Consider the following 24,379-nt stretch of genomic DNA (forward strand, 5'->3'; position numbering starts at 1 on the left):
GCATGCCCTATCAAAGTTCTTATCTGAGTCCTCTGCAGCAGAAGTCATGTGTAAACTCACCATCCAAGGAGCTGGCATCTGCATTAGCCTAGCCCCTTGCCCTAGCTGCAGATCACTAGTGCCAGGTGACTCACCACATGCAGATCCCAACTCTAAGCTAGCCTCTAAGTTACAAGCAGTGTCAATATCAGAGCTGGGGGCTGCAAGTATGAGAGCGAGCGACGGTGATCACTATCTTCCTGCTCTTCCGTGTTTTTACTCCTCCACCCTGTCTAGCAAGGTTGCAGTTCTTGGATATCTCAAAAGAGAGAGGCACAAGTGTAGGATTGTTGTGAGGGGAGGGAAAGAAATAAGAAGTGCATGATTACACCATCTACAGCTTTTAAATCAAAAGAGGAAGTGGGATGTGAGAAGGAGGATTAGGTCTGAGAATACCATCATTTCAATTTGTTTTCAGCTCCGCTGCAGGCCACAGCAGTGACTGCTTCAATGATGGCGTCCACCAATACCTCCATAGGAGTGAGGACATGAAGCTGTGTCCATTCCCCACTTGCTGCTGCCTCCAGCTATGCACCATCTTGTCCTGCAACAGAGGGAAGTGTGTTAGCAAATGTGGTGACGTCTGTTTGGGTGATGTGACTGTCATGGTTGAATAGCTGACAGTGTGTGCAAGTTGTGAAATCTCTCACCATCTCCTTCACCAAAGTACAGCGTCAGAGAACCTTGGAGCACGCTGTCTCCCATGTTTTGCCATAGTCTTCTTCCTACTCAGACTCTCTTCCAAAAATGCTACCACCACCTGCTGCAGCCAGAATGCACCTCCACTTTAAAAGGTGCAGCCTGGCTTTAAGTGGTGCTAGCCTTGCACCTCAATAGGGGGCCCATCAACACACATTTAACACTGGGTGCATGCAGCAATTATGCAAAATAGAAGGCAGCACAAAGTTGGCGGCTGCCTGTCTCCGAAGCAGCAGGCAGGGGTTAATAACATATTATGATCCCTGTGCCCATTTTTGGCCCCTGTCCAATTTAGCCCCCTTTGATTTTTACATGAAAGGATTTCAGTTGCCTCTCACAAAAGATTTGAATCATGACAGTACAGTTTCCTGGATGCATCTCTCAAGTAGTCATTCTTCATGCATGAGCCTGTCCTAGATGATATAATCCTCCAAGGATGGGCAGGTTGCTGACCTGGAATAAATTGTAGTACTCTGCTGAGATCGGCAAACTAATAATGAACCAGGGATCGACCTTGAGACCTTCCTGTTCTAAGTGCCGCAGTATTGTAGTCACTGCACAAGAAGCATAAAGGTACTGGTAGGGACTTATTGGGCATTGAAATCTTTGAAGTTTCCTTTAAAGTTGGATCTTTTACTGTGGTTCTAGTCAGTTCCCTCAGCCTGGTGAGTAAAATTTCACATTTCTGCCACTTCGTATGCCAAAATGTTGACGCTGATATTTTTCTCTTTGTTTCCCCAGACCACTGACCATTTCATTATAAATCTTTCTGCAGAAACTGATTGGAGTAGTGCATTAAATACTGGTCTTTCACTTCTGAGTTCAAATCTAGCCTAGATCAGTGGGATGAAAATTTCCTTTGCCTGCTGGTGGTAAGCAGGCTTTGTGAAATGAGTTTGAGCAGTCACAATCCCATTGGCACAAAATGTTTCATATATAACTCTGTTACGACCAGGTGAGAAAGGTGTCTAAGTGTCCCTCTCAGCCTTCACCTGGTCTTACAGTAACAGGGTTTAATTTTTAAAACACCTTGTTTTTAGCTTCCCCTTGGTGAATCCTTGTTCACCGCTTTCCAATTATAAGGCAAAGAAACTAGCACAAACAGGTTTTCTTTTCTGTCTCTTTTATCTCTCTCTTTTGTTCCCATCTTTCTTTCCCTCTCTTTATTTTGAGTTCTGTACAGGATTTTACATTGAATTTAATATTCTAACTTACACTTCCTAGTTTAGACACATGTGGGCAGAATTTTTTATTTGCATTGGAGTTGAGATCAAAGGTGGCATTGGAGAATCCGTGCCGGCTTGTCGCATGTTCCCACCTCTGGGCCATTTTAAAAGTGGATGGTTGGGGGTTGGTGACAGCTACTCAAGGAGTGGGTAGCCAATTAAGGCTTTTAAAGGGCCTATTAAAGGCACTGGGGAGATGCCAACTGGAACTTTACAGTCAGGTCCCCTATGTCGACCAAATCCCAACGGATGCATGGAGGCAGTCTCCCAGTGGCAGACCAGGGGACCAGCATGCCAAATAACTTTCTTAACCTCCCCCCTCTCCATGGATGTGTCTGTTCCCCTTCCAAAATAGCAGTCTGGCAGCTGTGGCCAGCATAAGTTTTAACTTTATTAAGAAGTCTTCGGAAGGGACCTCCACCTTGCGGCACCCTGTCTCACTTACCTACATCGGCAGCTCCCACCTCTTAAGATGGAGCTGCCGATCTCTCAGCTGGAGGGCCTCCTATTGGCCTCCAGCCTCAGAAGCCCACCCGCCACCCTTAAATGGACAGGAAGTGCGCTTGCTGGTCACTAATTGGCCAGTCGTTCAAAAATCATGTCAGGCCTCAGACATGATGTGGGGTAGGGACCCAGAAGTGGTCCCAATCCAAAAACAAGATTCCTGCCTTATGTCTCAGTAAGGATTCTTCAATCTGTTTGGTTGATGAGACACACTGTTGCTTGCCCTGTTCACACATGTTCCAGATCCCCTGTTGACAGTACAGTCTCTAATTGCCAGAAATCACAGTGCAGAAACCCACAGAAAGTCTGTGGGCAAGTGTAAGTGTAACAGACAGCGAGTGACATTTGTTCATTGCTAACAGCAAAAACCTGGCCACTGTGTTTATGAAGTCACTAAGTATTCAAAATATTCCATGTTAAATACTCTGAGGGAAGTTCTTTTCAGTGACAGAAGACCCTATATTATTGGAGGTTGGGTTGGGGGGTAGTCATTGACCTCATGTGGCGCGTTGCCGCAATGGTGGCTCTTGCTACCAGAGAGCCCCCTCCATGGATCATGGAGTGCCCATAACGGAGGTTCCACCCCTGACCCCAGAGCTCACTGGGAGATTGTCAGGTTTCACCGGGTGGTCTCTGCACGTGGTGTTAGGCCCTCCTGGTGCGGGCAAAGTGCCCGTGGAGGCAAGAAGTGGCCCTTAATTGACCATCTGGCAGGCAGCCAGGCCACCACCTTTCCCGCCATTGGCAATATGGCATGGCGCGGGAAGATGCTGGGACCCCTCCTGATGCCTCCCCCACCGTTTTGCCAGCCACCCTGCCTCCCAGCCTGTCACCAATGGATTGGGAAAATTCAGCCTTCTATCTTAGATGAATTGAAAGAAACAATGTTTCATTGCACCATTGAAGGGTGTAAAAAAGAGCAAGGTGTAGTGCTATTGAACTGAAAGGGGACTGGAGGTTATGTGCACTGAGGGCCTGTTATCTGGCGGAAGCTGATGAATTTAAAAAGGAATAGAATTGGAAGATGTATCAAGGAGGTCATTGTTATGAAAAAGCAATAGATTGGAGAGAACAGCAGCCTTGCAAGGTGGTTTGCTAGTACTACTGGTGAAGCTTTAAACTAACTTGGCAGGGGTGTGGGAACCAGGAGGTAATATTAGAGAGGAAAATCAAGATGCACACAGAAGGCAGGATAGTGGAGTTGGCGAGGCTCCCGGCGCCAAACCAAAAAATGGTGGGAACCCCAGCTTGGCTATTTGGAGACCCCCGGCTGTATTTAACGCTGTCTGGGCAATTAACAGCCTGGCACCAGGATCCCTATCCATTTCAAGATGAAGATCCCACCTCTAAGACCTGCAGGCCAATCAGAGTGCCAGCAGCTTAATAGTATTGGCAGCGCCACTGGAAGCAGTGGCCACCGCTGGTACTGCAGGAGGCCATGGAACCAGGCCCAGCGCTGGAGTCCCAGACCCAAAGTAAGTGAGGCAGGGTTGTCAGGGCCAGTCTAGCAGGCCCCAACAATGAGGGGATGGAGAGTGGGCATTGAGTGCAGGGGAGGGGGATCCAGGTTTTCTGCCGGTGGCCCTCCTTGGGCCACAGGTAGCCCGATAGTCCATGGTGAAGTGCCCCCCGCCCCCCGACAAGCCTTCAGGGAGGTCTTCTCATTTTACTGGGTGATCTCCCCAAATGGCGGAGGCCCTGCTGCTGGCTTAATGCCAGCAGCAGGGGGACGAGACCCTTAGGTCTCTGATAATAGGCTTAAGAGTCTGAATTGGCCCCTGGGCGGGAAGGCCAACTAAGTTGCTGGGTGATGGGCCCTCTCTTCCTCCCGTCACAATTCTTTGGGCCCCCCCCCCCCCACCACCTCCTAACCTGTCTCTGGAAGGCCCATTAAATCCAGCCCAGAATTGCAAAAGACAGATGGCATTAGAGTAGGAAATAGTAAGGTAATAGGTGGGGTCAGAATATGACGGAATGTAATTAGTTCTAAATTAGATTTCCTGTGCATGTATGTAAATATGCGGAGTGAGGTAAATAAGGTTGGTGAGCTGCAGGTGCAGATAGCCGCGTGGAAATATGATGTTGTGGCAATAACAGAGACCTGACTCAAAAAAGGGGAGACTGGGTACTAAATATTCCTGGATACAGGGTGTTCAGGAAAGATAGGGAAGGGAAGAAAGGAGGATGGGTAGCAGTATTGATTAAGGAAAACATTACAATGCTGGAGAGGGAGGATGTCCTAGAGGGGTAAAGGACAAAATCTATTTGGTTAGAGCTAAGCAACAATAAAGGTAGCATTACATTGCTGGGTGTATTCTATAGGCCACCAATTAGTGGGAAAGATACTGAGGAATAAGTTCGCAAGGAAATTACAGAGAGGTGAGAACGGATCTGGCTCAGGTAAGTTGGAATCAAAGATTGGCAAGCAAAATTGTAACGGAACAATGGGCTGCCTTTAAAGAGGAGACAGTTTGGGTACAGTCAAGGTATATTCCCCCAAGGGGCCAGGGTAGGGCAAACAAATCCAGAGCACCCTGGATGACAAAACATAGAGAGTAAGATGAAGCAGAAAAAGAGTGTGTATGACAGATGTCAGGTGGATAATACAAGTGAGAACCAGGCTGAATATAGAAGGTTCAGAGTGTAAGTGAAAAAACAAGTAAGAGAAGCTAGGAGAGAGTATGAGAAGAGACTGAAAGCTAGCCTAAAAGGGAATTCAAAAGTCTTCTATAAGCATATAAATAGTAAAGGAGTGGTAAAAGAAGGAGTGGGGCTGATTAGGGACCTAAAAGGGAGGCAGGGGACTGTGGCTGAGGTACTAAATGAGCACTTGCATCAGTCTTTACCAAGGAAGAGGATGCTGCCCAAGTCATAGAGAAAGAGGAGGTATTAGATAGGCTGGCTGTACTTAAAGTTGATTAATCACCAAAGCCGGATGAAATACATTCACACTAAGGAAAGTAAGGAAGGAAATTGCAGAGGCACTGGCCATAATCTTCCAATCCTCCTGAGATACAGAGATGCTGCCAGAGGACTGGAGAATTGCAAATGTTACACCCTTGTTCAAGAAAGGGTGTAAGGATGAGCCCAGCAACTACAGGTCAGTCAGTTTAAACTTGGTGGTGGGAAAGCTTTTAGAAACGATAATTCGGGACAAAATTGACAGTCACTTGGACAAATGTGGATTAATTAAGGAAAGCCAACATGGATTCATTAAAGGCAATTCGTGTTTAACTAGATAGAACTTTTTGATGAGGTAACTTGTATAAGACACTAGTTTGGCCTAAGCTGGAGCATTGCGTCTAATTCTGGGCGCCGCACTTGAGGAAAGGCGTGAGGGTACTGAAGAGAGTACAGAAATGATTCACAAGAATGGTTTCAGGGATGAGGAATTTCAGTTATGAAGATAGTTTGGAGAGGTTAGGAATGCTTTCCTTCGTGAAGAGAAGGCTGAAAGGTGATTTGATAGAGGTATTCAAAATTATGATGGGTCTGGACAGAGTAGAGAGAGAGAAACTGTTCCCACCCGTGAAAGGATCGAGAACGAGAGGGCACAGATTTAATGTATTTGGTAAGAGAAGCAAAAGTGACATGAATCACGCAGCGAGTGGTTAAGGTCAGGAAGAGGTACTGCCTGAGAACGTGGTTCAGGCAGGTTTAATTGAAGTATTCAAAAGGGGATTGGACAGTTATATGATTGGGAAGAATATGCAGGGTTCTGGGGAGAAGGCAGGGGAATGGAACGGAGGGAGTTTCTCTTTCGGAGAGCTGGTGTGGACACGATGGGCCGAATGGCCTCCTTTTGCGCTGTAACGATTCTATAACATAGAGAGTTGCTGAGAGTAATGTAGTTGATGTGGTGTACATTTACAAAAGGCATTTGATAAAGTGCCACACAACAGGCTTGTTGGCAAAGCCATTCTAAAGGGGGTTCAGGAGCAGAGAGACCTGGGAGTATATGTGTACAAATCACTGAGGTGGCAGAGCAGATTGAGAAAGTGGTTAATAAAGCAAATGGGATCTTGGCTTTATAAGCAGGGGCAGAGAGTACAAAACCAAGAAAGTTATGATAAACCTGTATAAAACATTGGTTTGGCCTCAATTGGATTATTGTGTTCACTTCTGGGCACCACACTTTAGGAAGGCTATGAAGTCATTAGAGAGGGTGCAGAAAAGATTCACAAGAATGGTTCCAGGAATTAGGAACTTCAGATACATGGATAGGTTGGAGAACTGGGGCTGTTCTCCTTGGAGATGAGAAGATTAAGATGAGATTTGATAGAGATTTTCAAAATCATAAGCAGTCTGGACAGAGTAGATAGGGAGGAACTGTTCCCATTGGTGGAAGGATTGCAAACCAGAGGGCACCGATTTAAGGTGATTGACAAAAGAAACAATAGTGACATGAGGAAAATCTTTTTCATGCAGGGAGTGTTTAGGATCTGGAATGCACTGCCTGAGAGGGTGGTGGAGGCAGATTCAATCATGACTTGGAGAATTGGACAATTATCTGAAAAGGAAAGGGGAGTAGGACTAGGTGACTTGCTCTTACAGAGAATCAGCATGAACATGATGGACCAAATGGCCTCCTTCTGTACTGTAACCATTCTATGATTCTATAGAAAACCCTAAGTTAATGAAAATAGAAACAGAGAATAAGCTTCAACTCCATCAGAATCTGTTAAAAGCTTTGAAAATATTCAAGGCTGACCTGATTCATCAAATGTTCAAGAGCAAGATTTCAAAGTCAAATAGTTATGCTGAAAACTGTACTGGTGGAAAGGAATTAGGCCAGAACTTTCACAGTGATGGATAGTTTTACTTAACAGCAAGCTTATAGCGAGTACAACTGGAAATTCAGTAGGCCTGGAGGCTTAAAGGTTGAGTTGATCATCTTTCGTAAGGATAGTGTGAAAATGAGCAGATTTCATGGAAAAGTAGTGTGAAAATAAGATAATTCAAAGGACAACATAGGATGGAGGCAATTCAGATGAAGTCCGTGGGGTCATGTGCAGCGCAACTATAGTTCTTATTGGGATCCAGGAGCAGAGGATCCAACGGACTTGGTGAAATAAAGCTTAATGACGATCATATTGATAAAACAGAATGGAAAAGTGAAGGGAAGTTCTTTAACAAGATAATTGAATTTAGACTTGGAAAAGAAAAGTGAACCAAACAGTTCAGCCTTCTCTTTATGCTAGCTAGCTGCTCTACCATCAGGATGTAGGGTAGATGAAAAGGAAGATTCAGAGGTTATGAGAGAAAGCTCTGGTCAGAGGTCAGAAGGCGGCACAGTGGCGCAGTGGTTAGCACCGCAGCCTCGCAGCTCCAGGGACCCGGGTTCGATTCCGGGTACTGCCTGTGTGGAGTTTGCAAGTTCTCCCTGTGTCTGCGTGGGTTTTCTCCGGGTGCTCCGGTTTCCTGCCAAAAGACTTGCAGGTTGATAGGTAAATTGGCCATTATAAATTGTCACTAGTATAGGTAGGTGGTAGGGAAATATAGGGACAGGTGGGGATGTTTGGTAGGAATATGGGATTAGTGTAGGATTAGTATGAATGGGTGGTTGATGTTCGGCACAGACTCGGTGGGCCGAAGGGCCTGTTTCAGTGCTGTATCTCTAATCTAAAAAAAAATCTAATCTAATCTAGAAGTAGCAGCAACCAAAGATGCAGTAGTTTACATTTTTGTGTGTAGTTTATTTAAGGAATTCATGAGCAGAGATAAAGTTGGCTCAAGGTGCTTTCCGACAGACCAAGATGACAAGTGTGATTGATGGAGGAACAGTAGAATCAGATCTGACGGAAATCTGAATTTAACACATGCTACGCGTGACATAGGAGAGCATGATGCTGGGTGCAAAAAGTAGAAGAATAATTCTTCCCTTTGTTTTTTATATGTGTCTGTACATTCTGACTGCATTTAGATCAACTTTTTCTACCAGGGACATTTAAGCCACAGCAACCTACCAAAGGTGAGACATGAATAACAATGCAAATGTTAATTGTGGCCCAGATTTTCTGTTGAGAGTCTGAACAGCACCACAACTTCCGGTGATTGCACTTGCGCCGAAAACCAGAAATTGCAGTGTGCCTTAATGGTCTACAGAGGAGCGTATAATGATGGTCCCACCACACTACATAAAGTGGCAGGGACCCATAATTGTATAATTTGGGCTGATTGCCCACAAATAGCACTGGATTTAAAGCTGGTATCAGCAGGCGCAGAGCCTGCTTGGGAGCGCATCCACACCTGTAAATACCATTAACAGGAATATGCCTTTTCTGTTTAACTTTTACTTGGCGCCTTCACTTGATTCCCATGTCCAAGGGAGATAATTTCAGTGGTAACAATTCAATGTTATTTGACCTTTTTTGAAGTTATTTCGATTGAAATTGCTGTAGTATAATTGCTGCAATTAGGAGTCTTGCACTAAAGCACAATTATTAATCATCTGTTCAAATCCAATACTGTACCATTGTCTCATCTATTTTACATGTTAATCTGACAACATCGGATCACAGAGAGTCAGAACATGTTATTGGTCACTAAAATCACACTGCGCCCTAATGTCATGTTCGATATTTATTTTTAGGGCAACTGTGAACAGTTTGTGTTGATCAGAACAGCAATGATTGGATCAGAAATCAATTTGTTTTAACTCCAACTGGATATGATGACATTTCAGGGCCTTGATGGGGAAACAACAGATGTGACAGAGGAGGAGGGAAGGAAATCTCTGTATTATCGTTCTATAACTTAGGAAATCTGAAACACCATAATCAGATTTATGAAGCATTTCCATTTTACCTGGTAGACCTTAAGGCTTCTCATTCTGCGGGCTGGTACACTTCCTGTTTTCTCAGCAAATGATATTTTTGGATTCTGTTTCTGAGCTGTTTCACAGATTTGCCTTAAACAGCGTCGGAAGAGATTCCATTCCAGCCTTAAGGATGCAGTTCATGTTCTGCTGAAGAAGGGGAAAATGCCAACCAGATCATCAGAGTTGGTGTGTTAATACTTAATGAGGTGTTAAAGTGTGCCAGCTGTAATTGTGGCAATGTTTCTTTTTAAAATAAAGTGCTTTTTAGAACCATCAATAAATCCTCCGCCACAACAGCAAGTTCCATCCCATAATCAATTTACACATCTTTCTTTATGTATCTATAAATCAACATTTTAAAATTCTAAAAAACAATCCTGCATTATTACGTTGCAAGATTCTGTAGCAGGTTCGAAGAGGGTTTTCTATAACTAAGTTGTATTGTTACAAATATCACCCTTCTCTGGGTCATTAGAAAAGTGTTTACAAGTATTTAAAATATAATAAAAGTTTTAAATAGTGTTTAAAAATATTTTAAATCATAATGAAACACTTGCCTTTGAGCTGAAGACTGAGCACAAAAGGCGTGTCTTCAGCTTATGACGGCATTAAGGGGCGCGGCTTCACCAGCAACGCACCTCGCTGCTCTTTTTGACATTGGACCATCCTGTAGCAAGAAGTGGAAGTTCTCGCTGCAGCCAACGAATCAGGTAAGTTTGTATTTCTTAGTGCATTCAGCGGCGACTGCCACCGACCACAAAATCCGGGTTAATATTTTCATTTTCAGTAAAGTGGTGACGATTAAAACTAGTTTCTGTACTGTTTTTTGAACTTTTTCTTCCCACCAGTTGGAAGGACATAATATTTTCGCCAACCTGAACGCTGATGACTATGAACAGTTGCTAGAGATCATTCGGAAAGCCATCATTGCTACTGATCTTGCACTCTATTTTGGAAACAGAAAACAGTTAAATGATCTGCTACAGGCAGGAGCATTGAACATCAACAATCAAACACACAGGTAGATGTCTTCTATATTTAAACCAAAGTCGTAAATTATTGAATCATGATTGTTATATGCTGAGGAAACCATTGTAGAAATTGTAACAGATTTATGGCAGGGTTTGAACTCTCCCTTACAAAAGCAAAATACAACGGATTCTGGAAATACTCAACAGGTCTGGCAGTATCTGTGAAGAGAGAAGCATAGTTAGGGTGTCAGGTCTTTCATTAACCGGGAAAAGTTAGAAATATAGATTTTGAGCAAGTGAAAGGCAGGAAGAAGAAAAGGGAAGATCTTTGATAGGGTGGAGGGCAGGAGAGATTAAATGACAAAAGGTATAAGGTGCAAGGCCAAAAGGAAGAGCTAATAGGACAAATAAAGAAACAAAAGATATGTCTAGACGAGGATGGCAGGATAATAAATAGCTGCTGTCTGAAAGCGAAGGAAACAAGAATGAAATTAGAGAAAAAAAACAAACCAGCAAAGAAAAATGAAACAAAATGGGAGTGGAAGCTACGATCTAAAATTGTTGATTCAGTGTTGAGTCCAGAAGGCTCTAAAGTACCCTGTTGAAAAATGAGGTCCTGTTCCTCAAGCTTGTGTTGAGCTTGATTGGAAAACTGCAGCAGGCCCAGGACAGACTGGGAGCAAGGTGGAGAATTAAAACAGAAAGCAACTGGAGGTTCGGGGTCATGCTTGTAGACTGAACAAAAGTGTTCCGCAAATGGTTCCTTTCAGCATTCCAAAGGGACTGTTATCTCCACAATACCCTGGGTCCCTTTCCTACGGCACTTTTCCACGCCAGTGCAGAAGATACAACACCCCGCCCTTGTACCTCCTCCCTTCTCACCATCCAATACTCCAAACACTCCTTACAGATGAAAGAGTGATTTACTTACACTTCTTTCAATTTAGTATACTGTATTTGCTGCTCACAATGTGATCCCATCGATACTGGGGAGACCAAATGCAGGCTGGATGACCACTTTGCGGTACACTTCCGTTCAGTCCACAAGCATAGCCCTGAGTTTCAATCACCTGTCATTTTAATTCTTCACCTTGCTCCCACTCTGACCTTTCTGTCCTTGGTCTGCTGCAAGGTTCCAATGAAGCTCAACACAAGCTTGAGAAACAGCACCTCATCTTTCAACAGGGTACTTTACAGGCTTCTGGACTCTACAATTCAATTCAACAATTGAATTCAACAATTTTAGATTGTAACCTCTGTCCCCACTTAGTTTAGTTTCTCTTTGGTTTGTTTTTTTTTCTTTCATTTTTCATATTTCCTTGCTTTTGATTTTGGACAGCAGCTATTACAGGATCTGCCATTCACACCTCCTCTAGACATGTATTTTGTTTCTTTGCTTGTCCTATTAATGCTCCCTTTGGCCTTACACCATGAAACCTTTTGTCATTTAGTCTCTCTTGCCCTCCATCCTAACACAGATATTTCCTTTTGTTGTTCTTCCTAACATCCCCCCCCCCTTTTTCACTCGTTCAAAATCTGTTACATTTCTAACTTTACCCAGTTTTAACGAATGATCAGAGACACAAAATGTTGGGCTGCAATTTTACCAGGCATTTTGAATTTTACAAGGAGTGCAAGGGAATTATGGAGCTTCAGAGGCTCACCCGGTATAAGGAGGTAGTTGATTAGTGAGAGGCTGGCTCCAAATGGCAGCTGTTGGGAACTCTAGTGTGGCTTGGCAGGGAGAGTGGAACAGTGTGGGCATTGGCAGTTGAGAGCAGGGACAAATGTGCCAGCACTGTGGGGTATACTGCTTGAATGCCATCTCGCTAGTGGTAGTTATGTGAATAGAGCAGGGTGGGGTGAGAGGCCCTGGAAACTGAATGCATCTATCTGCCATGGGCCTCATTGACTCAGGCTTCAAGATCTCCTGTGAGGAGGCGCATCAGAGAGGGGAGGGACCTGCAGCCACAAGCAGCAGGCCAGCAGCAACCTGAGGACCAACAGGAGCTTCAGCCTCGGAGGGAGAATGCAGGAGTAGGGTGCAGAGGGGCACACAATCAGTTTTGTGCACAAAAGAGGTCACCCACCAGAGAGGTTACCCATCGTCAGAGGCTCAGCTTCCTACATATGTCAACGCAGCAGTATCGCCAAAGACTGTGCCTTTCCAGGGAAGCCATCACAGTACTGAGTGCTATGATGGAGGATGAGCTAGGCCCTATGGGAAGTGGTGGCCACCCAATGCCTGTGGCGCTTATGGTCACCATGGCACTGAATTTCTATGCCTCCAGATCAATACAGGGATCCTCTGGAGATATGTGCGGGATCTCCCAGAGCAGCTCATTGCCGCATCCAGATGGTCACCATCTTTAAGAGGGTCAGCCAGTCCATGCGCTTTTATACCGATGTGGACAGTTAAGCTGAGAGGGCTATAAGGTTCGGGGCCATCGCTGTATTCCCCTATCTGCAAGGTGTCATCGAATGCAAGCATGTGGCAATCAATGCACCCACAGACTAGGCAGTGGCCTTCATCAACAGGAAGGGCTTCCACCTGCTCAATGTGCAACTGGCCTGCAACCTTCGAGAACTGTTCTTTCAGGTCTCTGCAAGGTTCCCGTGAAGCAGCAACGATGCCTACATATTAAGGCAGTCCCAGATGCCAGACCTTTTCAAGCCTCCTGCACACCTTCAAGGATGGATACTAGGTGATAAGGGGTACCCACTGAAGACATGGCAAGAAGGGATGGCTGTGAGGAACCCAAGTACTGATGCATAGAAGAGATGCAACGCCTGTCACGGGACAACTCGAGTGACCATCGAGCAGGCCATAGGCCTTAAGATGCGGTCCAGATGCCTTCATCGATCCAGTGCAGCCCCTCTGTATTCCCCAGCAAGGGTCCCCCACATTGTGGTGGCGTGCTGTACTTTGCACAACATTGCGCTACAGAGGGGAGAAGCTTTGAACAATGGGGATATTGTGAAGCACGTTGCCTCTTCCAATGTAAGGATATGGAGGCAGATACAGGCCAGTTGGTGCATGATGAGGAACCCCAGGGACCACAGTCAATATGCAATGAGATACGCACAGGGAGGTTTGTAACACACTAATAAAGGCACGTTTCAGGTGGTCCTTTATGACTGTTTCATGCAATCCAGTAAAGCTACAGCCCTCTTGCTATTTCCTTCATTGCATTTACCATTTACCTGCACCCATTAAGACGACTGCGGCATGGAGACTGTATTGACCTCACATGGTGTGGTCCTTCCCATCAGTCCCCTTGAGAGAGCCAAAGCACTGCTGAAAGCCCAGTGGACCACCTGAAATGATAGGATTCCTTTTGCTTTGCAACATCACACATTTATTGGACAACAAAAAGAACGCAAGGCAGCACGCATGAACAAATGTAAACCCATGAACCCAGGTCCAGCTAGGTGCTCTTTCTAAATCTCTTGTGTGTTCTTCTAAGTGGTGCTCCCCGCTGTACTGTCAGCTTAGGTGGAGGCAGGCTGCTGACCTTGGTGCCCCGTGGCTCCAATGGTCTTTGCGATCGTCCTCTGGCTGCTTGAGGCCCAGAAGGCCCTGGCATATTGAGGGCCTCCTGCATACGTGCAGGCGACACCTCTGTAGTTGTGCCTATGTGTGACACTGGTGTCACTGACAGAGGGGATGAAGAGCTGCTCCCCATACCAAGAGCTCCCTGAGAGATGCCCCCAGATGCATCAGGCTACTGCTGCTCTGTCCTTTCAAGGCACACATGTCCCTCCCTGCTTAACTAAGGTCAAGGATCGGTGCCTCAACCCCCTCTCGCCTAGCCATTGCTGCACAGAGCTTATGGAGGTGGCAATGGCAAGCAGGACTGCGTGTATTTCCAGCATCCACAGAGTGTTCTGCTGGATGTGGCTCTTCATGAGCGTTGCCAATCTTGCAATGGAAGAAGCCAAGAGAGCACACACCAGAGACATGATGGCACTCATGGCCTGGATGGACTCCTCCCCCATCTGTGCCAGAGTGCACACAGACTCTAGAAGCTCCTTCAGTTGTTCCAACCCATCGCACTGCAGCTCCAACAGCTTCTGCCTAGCTGACAACTCCAGAGGCATGTCATCAGCCGAGGTTCAGCATCACGCGGGCCTCCCACAGTCAATGGCCTAGGCAGTCACAGCCTTCGTCAGCTGCTCAGGCCCATCAGTGATGTGCTCACCAGGTTGTGAACCTAAATATACTTGCGAACGGATACCCACCAACATGAGAGCATCTGTGCTAGTGGAGTGTGCAGGGGAAAGAGGTGACGGTGCACCTTCTGAGGTTCCGTCCTCTTCAGAGGTGGACAACTTGCTGCTCTTGATCGTGACCTGTGTAATTAGAGGGTGGAGTTCATGTGACCAGTGGTTGCCAGAGGCTCTCTTGTGCCCATCCAATAGGCCACTCACTCCCTTGGGGTTCCACTCATTTCTGACCATCTGCTATTGACTAGGCCGCATGCTGGCTTCCAAGCTTCAGTGCCTCCTCCTCCATTGGCATAAGGATCACCAGATAAGAGATGCTGCCTCCTTTCTTGACCCTTTCTTTGGCATTGTGGGCAATCTTCTCCTCCAAGCACAGAAATTACCATTGTTTGTCGGCCGCCAAAGACGCACACAACACCTAAACTGGTGGCAGCCTGACTGTCCATGATGGTGCCACAAGGTTGCATCCTGCATGCAGCCACTCAGTGGCGGCAGTATAAGAGTCATCTCTGACAGACCTGGAACCTTCATGGAAAGGCTGACATATCACTGGCAGGCAACGCTACTGCCTGGCCTGTGTCAGTGGCTGGGTGAGCATGGCCTTTCAACCAACCTCACATTCGCGCCTAGTTCCCCTAGTAACTTAAGGCTGTAGGATAAGTAATGTCTGGCGCACTCACCTTGGCAGAACGCGTGAGGTCATTAACCCACATGCGGCCCTGCAGCCAGGTTCAAGCGATGACCTCACACTACCAACCTCCTCTGCGATCTCTGTCCAGGCTTGCTTCATCTGGCAGGCCAGTCTCCTCCTCCCATCCCTGGGAAGGAGGACCTCCCTCCTTGCCCAAGCAACCTGGAGGAGAATCTACAGGGAGGCATCACTGAACCATGGGGCCGCTCTGGATTTCTTTCAAGGCTTCATTGTGCTGCCTTTGTGGGTGGGTGGAATTGTCGAGTGCTGGCAGCCCCTTTAAATATGATGCCAGCACTTCCAGCGGCATGACATCATGCTGCCCGCGCCACCGTTGTGGACGGCTCCTCCGCCGCCCAGCAGTTAATTGACAGGCTCCCACTGAATTGAGCTCTCCAGCACACCCCCTGCCCAAGCAACAGCAGCTCCCACTTCTAGTCCTGGCAATGGGACCTTAGGGCTTTAAGCAAAATTTAGCCTGTTAACTCTGTTTATCTCTCCACAGATGCTACCAGACCTGCTGAATATTTCCAGCATTTACTGTTTTTCTTTGAACTCTCCCTTGTAGCCTAGCAGTGAACAGTTGAGTTCCACGTTTCAAGTCTGATATTCAAACTGCAAAATTGCGCATTACTGAGATGTGTTTCAAACAGTTAGCATAAGTATTGCCAGTACCTTCCCAGCCACTCTACCATCTGTCTCCATGGAGTAGGGAACATCTTGAATCAGAATTTTACAGTACAGAAATCTTCATCCCATTATACCTGTCCCACCTCTCAAAGATAGCCTAGTTCCTTTCCCTCTACCCTTTTAATCCACTTCCCTTTTAAAAAAATCTATTATTCTATTATGAATTATGTTTCCACCACTGTTTCAGGCAGAGTATTCCATGTCCGACTAGCCCTCGATGTAAAATAAAAGTTTCCTAACGCCTAGCAATCTAGAGGGTGGTTGGAATCTGGAATACACTGCCTGAAGTGTTGGTAGGGGAAGGAACCCTCACAACATTTAAGAAGTATTTAGATGGGCACTTGAAACGCCATAACATACAAGGCTACGGGCCAAGTGCTGGAAAATGGGACTAGAATAGTTAGGTGCTTGATGGCCGGCACAGACACAATGGGCCGAAGGGCCTGTTTCTGTGCTGTATAACTCTATGACTCTCTCCTTTCTTTTGGTGTTCCTAAATTTATACTCTCTATTTACCAACTCACTGGCTGCTGAAAATTTTTGCCAATTTACTTTTTGAAAACCTCTCATTTTGAAAACTTTTAGCAGATCTCTTAATCTTGTTATAATTTTTCTAGTCTTTCCTCATAAAGAAAACCTGGATGTGTTCTCATCAATCCACTTGGAATGAAGTGAGCCTGTTTATAGATTTCAAGAAACTTTAGCACATGAGGCTGTTCGACCTAATGTGCCTGTGCTGTCTTTCTTCCAGTTGCCTTGTTTGTGTCAAAGACCCTTATGAGAGAGAGTTAAAAAGTGCCAGGGTGTACTCAGTGAGGGAAGCTGTTTCTGCTGAGTTAATAGGAATATGCAAAAAACAAAAATAGTTCTTAATGGAAAAAGTACATCAAAATTAGTGGTATCAAACAAGTAATGAACTGAACAGAATCTTCTAAGGTCATTTATTTTTCAGTTTTATTTTGTTTTTTCTCCAACAGAGACAGGGTGATTGGTCTAATGATGACTTCTTGTGATCTCTGCGCCATCACTAAGTTATGGCCAGTTTGCAAGGCAACAACCAACGATATTTATGCTGAATTCTGGGGAGAGGTATATGCCTGTTCAAATTTGCTTAGTTACAAACTAGTTATAGTAGTACCAAGACATCGCCAAGTCATTGCAGAGATCTTCTGAAACATACAGGTGTAATGCCCCAGTATCCTTCCTATAACAAGTAATAATCCTATAAGCCACTGGTATTTACCACAAAACCATAGCCAGAAATCCCCTGTACTACACCAGGTGCAATCAGGCCACTTTTAACAGGCCCCATCTCCTTGGACCCCTGAACAAAACCAGCGATTGCAGAAAGGACAGCTGGATCGGTGTTTGGAGCATCACTCATCGGGAACATTGTCTTAAACTCAGCTCAGCCCCAACATTTCTAAACCACTCTCAGCTCAGACTCGGAATTTTTATCGAGTTATAGAAATTACAGCACAGGAGAAGGCCATTCAGGTCCCAGTGCTGGCAACGCTCTCTCTCTCCTGTCACCCCATTCCCTGTAGATCCTTTTTATATTCCTCCTTTTCCAATATTTGTGTCCCTCCCTTTTAAATGAACTTTTAGCTTCTACCTCAATAGCCACATATGGTGAAGGATCCTGTGGACTAACAGTCCTCAGTTCAAGAACCTGCCTTCTCTCTTTGCCCTTCTCTCTTGACTTCTATTTCCAAGTTGCCCAATTGGCCATCAATGGAAACAACCTTTCACTATTTACCCACATTAAGGTCCCCAGGTTTCACTCACTCCGTAACTCACCATGTTGCTGTTACTCTCTGCTCTACAGCAAATTTTAGTCCCTACACCCACCTCTTTCCATTCTCCCTCCCAATTGATCCCCAATTCCTGAACCCCAATCTCCTTCTCTTCCCCAAAATTATTGTACCAATAAAGTTAAGAATCAGCCAACATTTTAGTCTGAACCAAGAGACTAATGTCTGGGTTGCTCTGGTGCTACTAGGCAAAAGCTGATGCTCAAGGTTGCACTGCCAGATGGTACTGCTCAAGCAGATCTGTGTTGATGTGCATGTGACAAATCAATTTGCTAATCTAATTTGTGTAGTCTGTACACAAGAAAGACAATACAATTTGGATCCAGATTTTCTCCCTTCCAATTTAATAACACCATCGCACTCCCAACATTGCCCCCTCCTTTCCTTAATGCCTGATTCATGTCGGTGCATAATTCTGATTAAAAAAACCTATACCAAATATTACTCCTTTTCAATGCCAATGGATGTTTTAATTTCTGACTTGCAGAGACCAGCAAAACATTTGCAGTCAAATTAGTATCTTTATTGTAACATACTTCTTTAAATACAGGATTTGTAGTTCTACTTTCACCAACGACTTTAACGCAATCAAAACTTCTCACTCTGGAAAAAGCTACATAAAGCTGTCCATGTGTAAAAACAGGTCTAGGGAATATAAATACAAATTTTGTCAAGAGTCTGATGTTGTGACTTGTCTATTGTCATAGAATGTGAAAGTCTGATTGGGAACTGTTTTCTCCTGAGTTGAAAGGGCAGGTCTAACCATCTCTCCTTGACATTCAATGGCATTACCATCGCTGATTCCCCAATATCAACATTCTGGGGGTTACCATTGACAGGAAACTGAACTGGACCAGCCATGTGAATACTATGGCTACATGAGCAGGTCAGAGGCTAGGAATTCTGCGGCAAGTAACTCGCCTCCTGTCTCCCCAGTGCCTGTCCAGCATCTACAAGGCAAAAGTCAAGAGTGTGATGGAATACTCTCCACTTGCCTGGATGGGTGCAGCTCCAACAACACTCAAGAAGCTCGACACCATCCAGGACAAAGCAGCCCAGATCGACACCCCATGCACCACCTTCAACATTCAGTCCCTTCACTAACGCACAGTGGCAGCAGTGTGTACCATCTACAAGATGCACTGCAGCAACTCACCAAGGCTCTTCCAAACCCGTGACCTTCACCACCTAGAAGGTCAAGAGCAGCAGATGCATGGGATCACCCCCATCTGCAAGTTTCACTCCAAGCCACACACCATCCTGACTTGGAACGATATCGCTGTTCTTTCACTGTTGCTGGGTCAAAATCCTGGAGATGTTCTTACAGCCCAAGGACTGCAGTGGTTCGAGAAGGCAGCTCACCACCACCTTCTCAAGGGCAATTAGGGATGTGCCATAAATGTTGGCCTAGCCAACGATGCCCATATCCCATGAATGAATTTTTAAAAAATAAGTTTAGATCTGAAGGGCTCAATACTATTTGAGAGTTGAACACTCTATTTTCTTGAAATCTGCCTGTTATAATTTCAGCATTGATCATCGAAGGAAACAGCTTCCTAACTATACATCTTGTTCCATGACCAAGTCCTTGTTTAGGATTCAAGTTTCGTAGCAACATTGTAACTGCTCTTTCCTTGAGTAAATTTGTGCGGTGGAATGCCCATTGGAGTTAGACTGTGTAGAAACACTGGAGTGTATAAACTGTTATCTTTTTTTTTATTCATTCATGGGATGTGGGCGTCGCAGGCCAGGCCAGCATTTATTGCCCATCCCTTGAACTGAGTGGCTTGCTAGGCCATTTCGAGGGCATATAAGAGTCAACCACATTGCTGTGGATCTGGAGTCACCTGTAGGCCAGACCAGGTAAGGACAGCAGATTTCCTTCCCTAAAGGACATTAGTGAGAACCAGATGGGTTTTTACAACAATCGACAATGGTTTCATGGCCATCATTTGACTAGCTTTTAATTCCAGATTTATTAATTGAATTCAAATTCCACCTTCTGCTGTGGTGGGGTTCGAACCCATGTCCCCAGAGCAATACCTGGGTCTCTGGGTTACTAGTCCAGTGACAATACCACTACGCCACTGCCTGCCCTAATAATTTTTGTCTATAGAATCAATGCTGATGTACTCTTTGAATTCATCTGACAGCTTTTCTAAAACCTTTTCATTCAAATCTAGTGAATCTTCATTTTTAGTGCAAAGAATAGCTTTCAAATAATTTGTATCAAATTATTGTCTCTGCCATTTTGCCATACTTAATCAACTACATCATATTATTCACCCCTCCCATGCCATCCCCACGCCATTCCTTCTATCCCTCCCATGCTATTCCCATCCCTCCCATCAAGCCTACCCCATCCCTCACAGAAACAATCTCTCCAGCCAGGGTAACTTTGTTGTTGGACTCCCCTTACATTCTGCTCCACTAACCTCACCACCCTGCTGCCACCACCAACCGTTGGCAGCCACACATGTGGCAATCACTGCAGTCTTCTGCGTGCCCCACATGCCTCAGGGTGTGCCTGGCACCGCCTACCAAAAAAACCACCAACAGATGTGCTTCCTAAACTGACCAATCAAAACAGTCCAGACAGACAAAAACGAGTATAGATTTTGTGGCATTTTCAGTTCATTTTCATTCTCGGGTATAATTCCCCACATGCTAGGAGTTCTCTAGTGCCGAACCCAAAAGGCCAATGTCTAGGTTTGTGGCTCAGCAGTCAGAGTCATACAGCACCAAAACAGGCCCTTCGGCCATCGTGGTCATGCCAGCTATCAAGCACCTATCTATTCTAATCCCATTTTCCAGCACTTGGCCTGTAGCCTTGTATGCCATGGTGTTTCAAGTGCTCATCTAAATACATGGTAAATTTTGAGGGTTTCTGCCTCTAACACCCCTTCAGGCAGTGTGTTCCAGAATCCAACCATCCTCTGGGTGAAAAAGATTTTCCTCAAATCCCCTCTAAACCTCCTGCCCCTTACCTTAAATCTATGCCCATCATAATTTTGCATACCTCAATCAGGTACCCCCCCCCAGCCTTCTCTGCTCTATGGAAAACAACCCAGTCTCTCTTCATAACTGAAATGCTCCAGCCCAGGCAACATCCTGGTGAATCTCCTCTGCACCCTCTCCAGTGCAATCACATCCTTCCTATAGTGTGACAACCAGAACTGTACACAGTACTCCAGTTGTGGCCTAACTAGCGTTTTATACAGCTCCATCACAACCTCCCTGCTCTTGCCTTTATTAGCCAAGGCATAGAATATAAGTATCCCAAATGCCTTCCTAACCACCTTATCTACCTGCCTTCAGCGATCTATGGACAAGTACACCAAGGTCCCTCTGCACTTCCTAGGGTCTTACCATCCATTGTATATTCCCTTGCCTTGTTAGTCCTCCCAAAATGCATCACCTCACACTTCTCAGGATTAAATTCCATTTGCCACTGATCTGCGCATCTTGTCAGCCCATCTATATTGTCCTGCAATCTCAGGCTTTCCTCCTCACTATTTACGACGCCACCAATTTTTGTGTCATCTGCGAACTTACTGATCATACCTCCTATATTCACATCTAAATCATTAATGTACACTACAAACAGCAAGGGTCCCAGCACCGATCCCTGCAGTACGCCTCTGGTCACAGGCTTCCAATCACAAAAACAGGCCTCGACCATCACCCTCTGCCTCCTGCCACTAAGTCAATTTTGGATCAAATTTGCCAAATTGCCCTGGATCACATTGGCTCTTATCTTCTTGACCAATCTCCCATACGGGACCTTATCAAAGTCTTACTGAAGTCCATGTAGACTACATCAACTGCTTTACCCTCATCTATACACCTCGTCACTTCCTCAAAAAATTCAATCAGATTTGTTAGACATGATCTCCCCCGGCAAAGCCATGCTGACTGTCCTTGATTAATCCCTGCCTCTCCAAGTGGAGAGTAATCCAGCCCCTCAGAATGTTTTCTAATAGTTTCCCTACCACTGATGTTAGACTCACTGGCCTGTAATTACTTGGTTTATCCCTACTGCCCTTCTTGAATAATGGTACCACATTCGCTGTCCTCCATGATCAATACTAGGACATTTTACTATGTAGGACATCACGGAGCAGCCTGATTCTGTCCTCACTTGATGTTCGATCAGTTAGTGCTTAGCAATTAGAACCCAGAGCTCTGGTTGGTTCTCCTTTCTGTGGCCCAGGAAGGCTGAGTACAATCTCATCATCCTTACTGGTGCTGCATCTGAGATCAGCTAACAATACAGACTGAGAGTTGAACTTGTTCTGTTCCCGGTCTTCTGGCTTTGTGTTATTTTGAATGTTACCTTTACTTTTCAGAGGAGCTGATGCAATCACTTTTACATTTAATTCAGTATTGAGACACATGAAAGAAATAAAATTTTGACGTTAGCCACTTGCTATCTGTGCTCGGATTCCCAACCCTCCCAGAAAGACCAGGGGTTTACAGATATCAGGGTTCCTATCTCAAGCACTGCTTCCAGCACCCCGGGAGATCAACTTAAATTTTCTGCTTTAGTCAGCCCACGTGTACATCAGACACCTATGTGAGGTACTGTAAATACTCATTATTAGCTTGGCATTGGGATTGCGCACAAAGTTATATGGTATTCATTTTAAACAATCATTTCCTAGCCTTTTCAATGGAGTTTGTTACTGGCTGCTTCTCAGTGCTGTCACCCACAGAGAGCCATTGCCGGTTGGAATGTAGTCAGGAATCATGGGACGTGGGTGCGTGGCAAGGACAAGCTCTGTAATCAGTGGGTGGGAGAGAGGTGAGTTTCAGGAGTTGTCGGGAAGGAACAGAGAGGGAGAAACTGGGGAAAAGAGGTGTGGGGAAAGATAGAGACTGGGGAAAGGGTGTTGCATTATTGCTTTTATGTAGCAATAAGGAACCAAACAATCTTTAGTTGGGTGGTCATAAACTGGGTTCTTTATTTGTAGAGTAACACATTTACAAGAGAGCTCGGTCTTACATGTGACTAGGTGTCTTGCTCACCGCAAACTAACTGATCACATGCTAAATGACATCACTTCCAGTGATGCTGCATGGAGTAGTTACATTGTTAAAGCAATATCAAAACATCCCCTTTCCTAAAATAGAAATACACAAACATAAACTATGTACATAATGGAATGAAATCACTTTGAAAAATATTTACACATGCATTGACTCTAATGTTCTTTAGTCTCTGAACCATACAGGTGGTCTACTGACTCGACCTGATCTTTTCACACTAATTTGATGGAGAACTAGACTTACCAGCTTTCTTTGTTTGACTCTTGTGTATATTCTGACAATCATCCTGTATTCAGTGCTTACGCTGGTCATTTTCAATTGCTACATTCTGCAGATCTGAGTGTGACCGTGTTCTATGTGCAACAGGAAAAGATAGGATTGTCAGGCACAGTATTAGCCAGTTCTCCTAGCTGACTTCAATTTCTTCTTAGCACTGCTCCCAAGGGGTGGTTACTTCATAACATTTTGGTTCATTGCTGACTTTGGACATTTCTGAAGGAAACCACACTTTTTTTGTTGGGGATAAATTACCCTGATTTTCTGCCCTATCTGTAATGGTGGTAGTTCCACACCTGGTTGCTTATCGTATGTTGTCGTCATCTTTTCTTGTTTTGCTAGGAGCCTATCTTGCATTGAGGAGGATTTCATGAGATGGTGACTTGGAAGTGTTGTCTTAACTTGTCTTCCAAATATGATTTCCGCAGGGAATGGCAGCCCTATGTCGATTGGTGTCGCCCTCAGGTGTAGCATGGCTATATGTAGATCCTGTTTTGTTTCACAACACTTTACAATCAAAGATTTGATTGTACGTACCATTCTTTCTGCTAGGCCATTCGACCTAGGGTAATGGGGTGAAGAAATGACCTGGTTTACACCCAATCTCCTGCACGTGTCTTGGAAGGGTTTGGCAACGTATTGTGGACCGTTGTCCAATACTATGTTCCACGGGACCAAACAAGCTGAAAATTGCACTGATGGTGTTAGCAACTGATGCACTCAAAGTGTCCCTTAATTGATGTGTGACCGGAAATTTAGAGTAGTAATTGGTGACCAACATGTAATTGTCGCCTTTGTGAAGAAATCGGTGGCTATCCTTGACAACAGGATGTCATGAGGAAGGAGTGGCTCTTTATGCTGGCTTGGTTAGTTCTGCTAGCAAACATCACATGACTTTACCACTCACTCAATGCCACTGTTCATACACAGCCAGTAGATGGCCTCATGCGCAAGTCCGCTAGACTTGTCAACACCCATATAGCCACAAAAGTGGGGATTTTGAGAGGACGCCATTTCAACTCCTTGTTTAGCCTTCTGGCTAAACAAACCCAGATGGTGCCATCCTTTTTGACTACAGATGTTATCGAGCTTCACCAATCTGTGTACTGTTGAACACGCCTGATGATTCCTCGCCTCTCTAAAGTATCCAGCTCTGTTTTCAGCTTGTCCATGACATGGAGACTACATTTCCTTGGTGGATCTATAGAAGGATCCACGTTGTACTTTACATGTAGAACAGCTTCTCCTTTGAAACTTCCCACTCTGTCAAAACGTTCTGGGTAAATCTTGAATGGACTCAATAGGATTCTGGTCCTGCGTCTTTGGCACACTGCTAATCCTATGGATTATTATGAATTGTAGCTCGCTGCGTG

General features: G+C 45.1%; 1 protein-coding gene across 1 annotated transcript in view; it reads left to right on the forward strand.

Annotated features, from left to right (window-relative positions):
- pde10a (phosphodiesterase 10A) overlaps window positions 1–24,379 on the forward strand; it is a 565,280-nt gene that overhangs the window by 491,276 nt on the left and 49,625 nt on the right. Inside the window, exons 19-20 of the mRNA XM_068044845.1 lie at window positions 10,137–10,309; window positions 16,845–16,956. Of these exons, the coding sequence (XP_067900946.1) occupies window positions 10,137–10,309; window positions 16,845–16,956 (285 nt within the window). The remainder of the gene's footprint in view (window positions 1–10,136; window positions 10,310–16,844; window positions 16,957–24,379) is intronic.

Source organism: Heterodontus francisci, chromosome 13 (genome assembly GCF_036365525.1).
Source record: "Heterodontus francisci isolate sHetFra1 chromosome 13, sHetFra1.hap1, whole genome shotgun sequence".
Taxonomy (NCBI): domain Eukaryota; kingdom Metazoa; phylum Chordata; class Chondrichthyes; order Heterodontiformes; family Heterodontidae; genus Heterodontus; species Heterodontus francisci.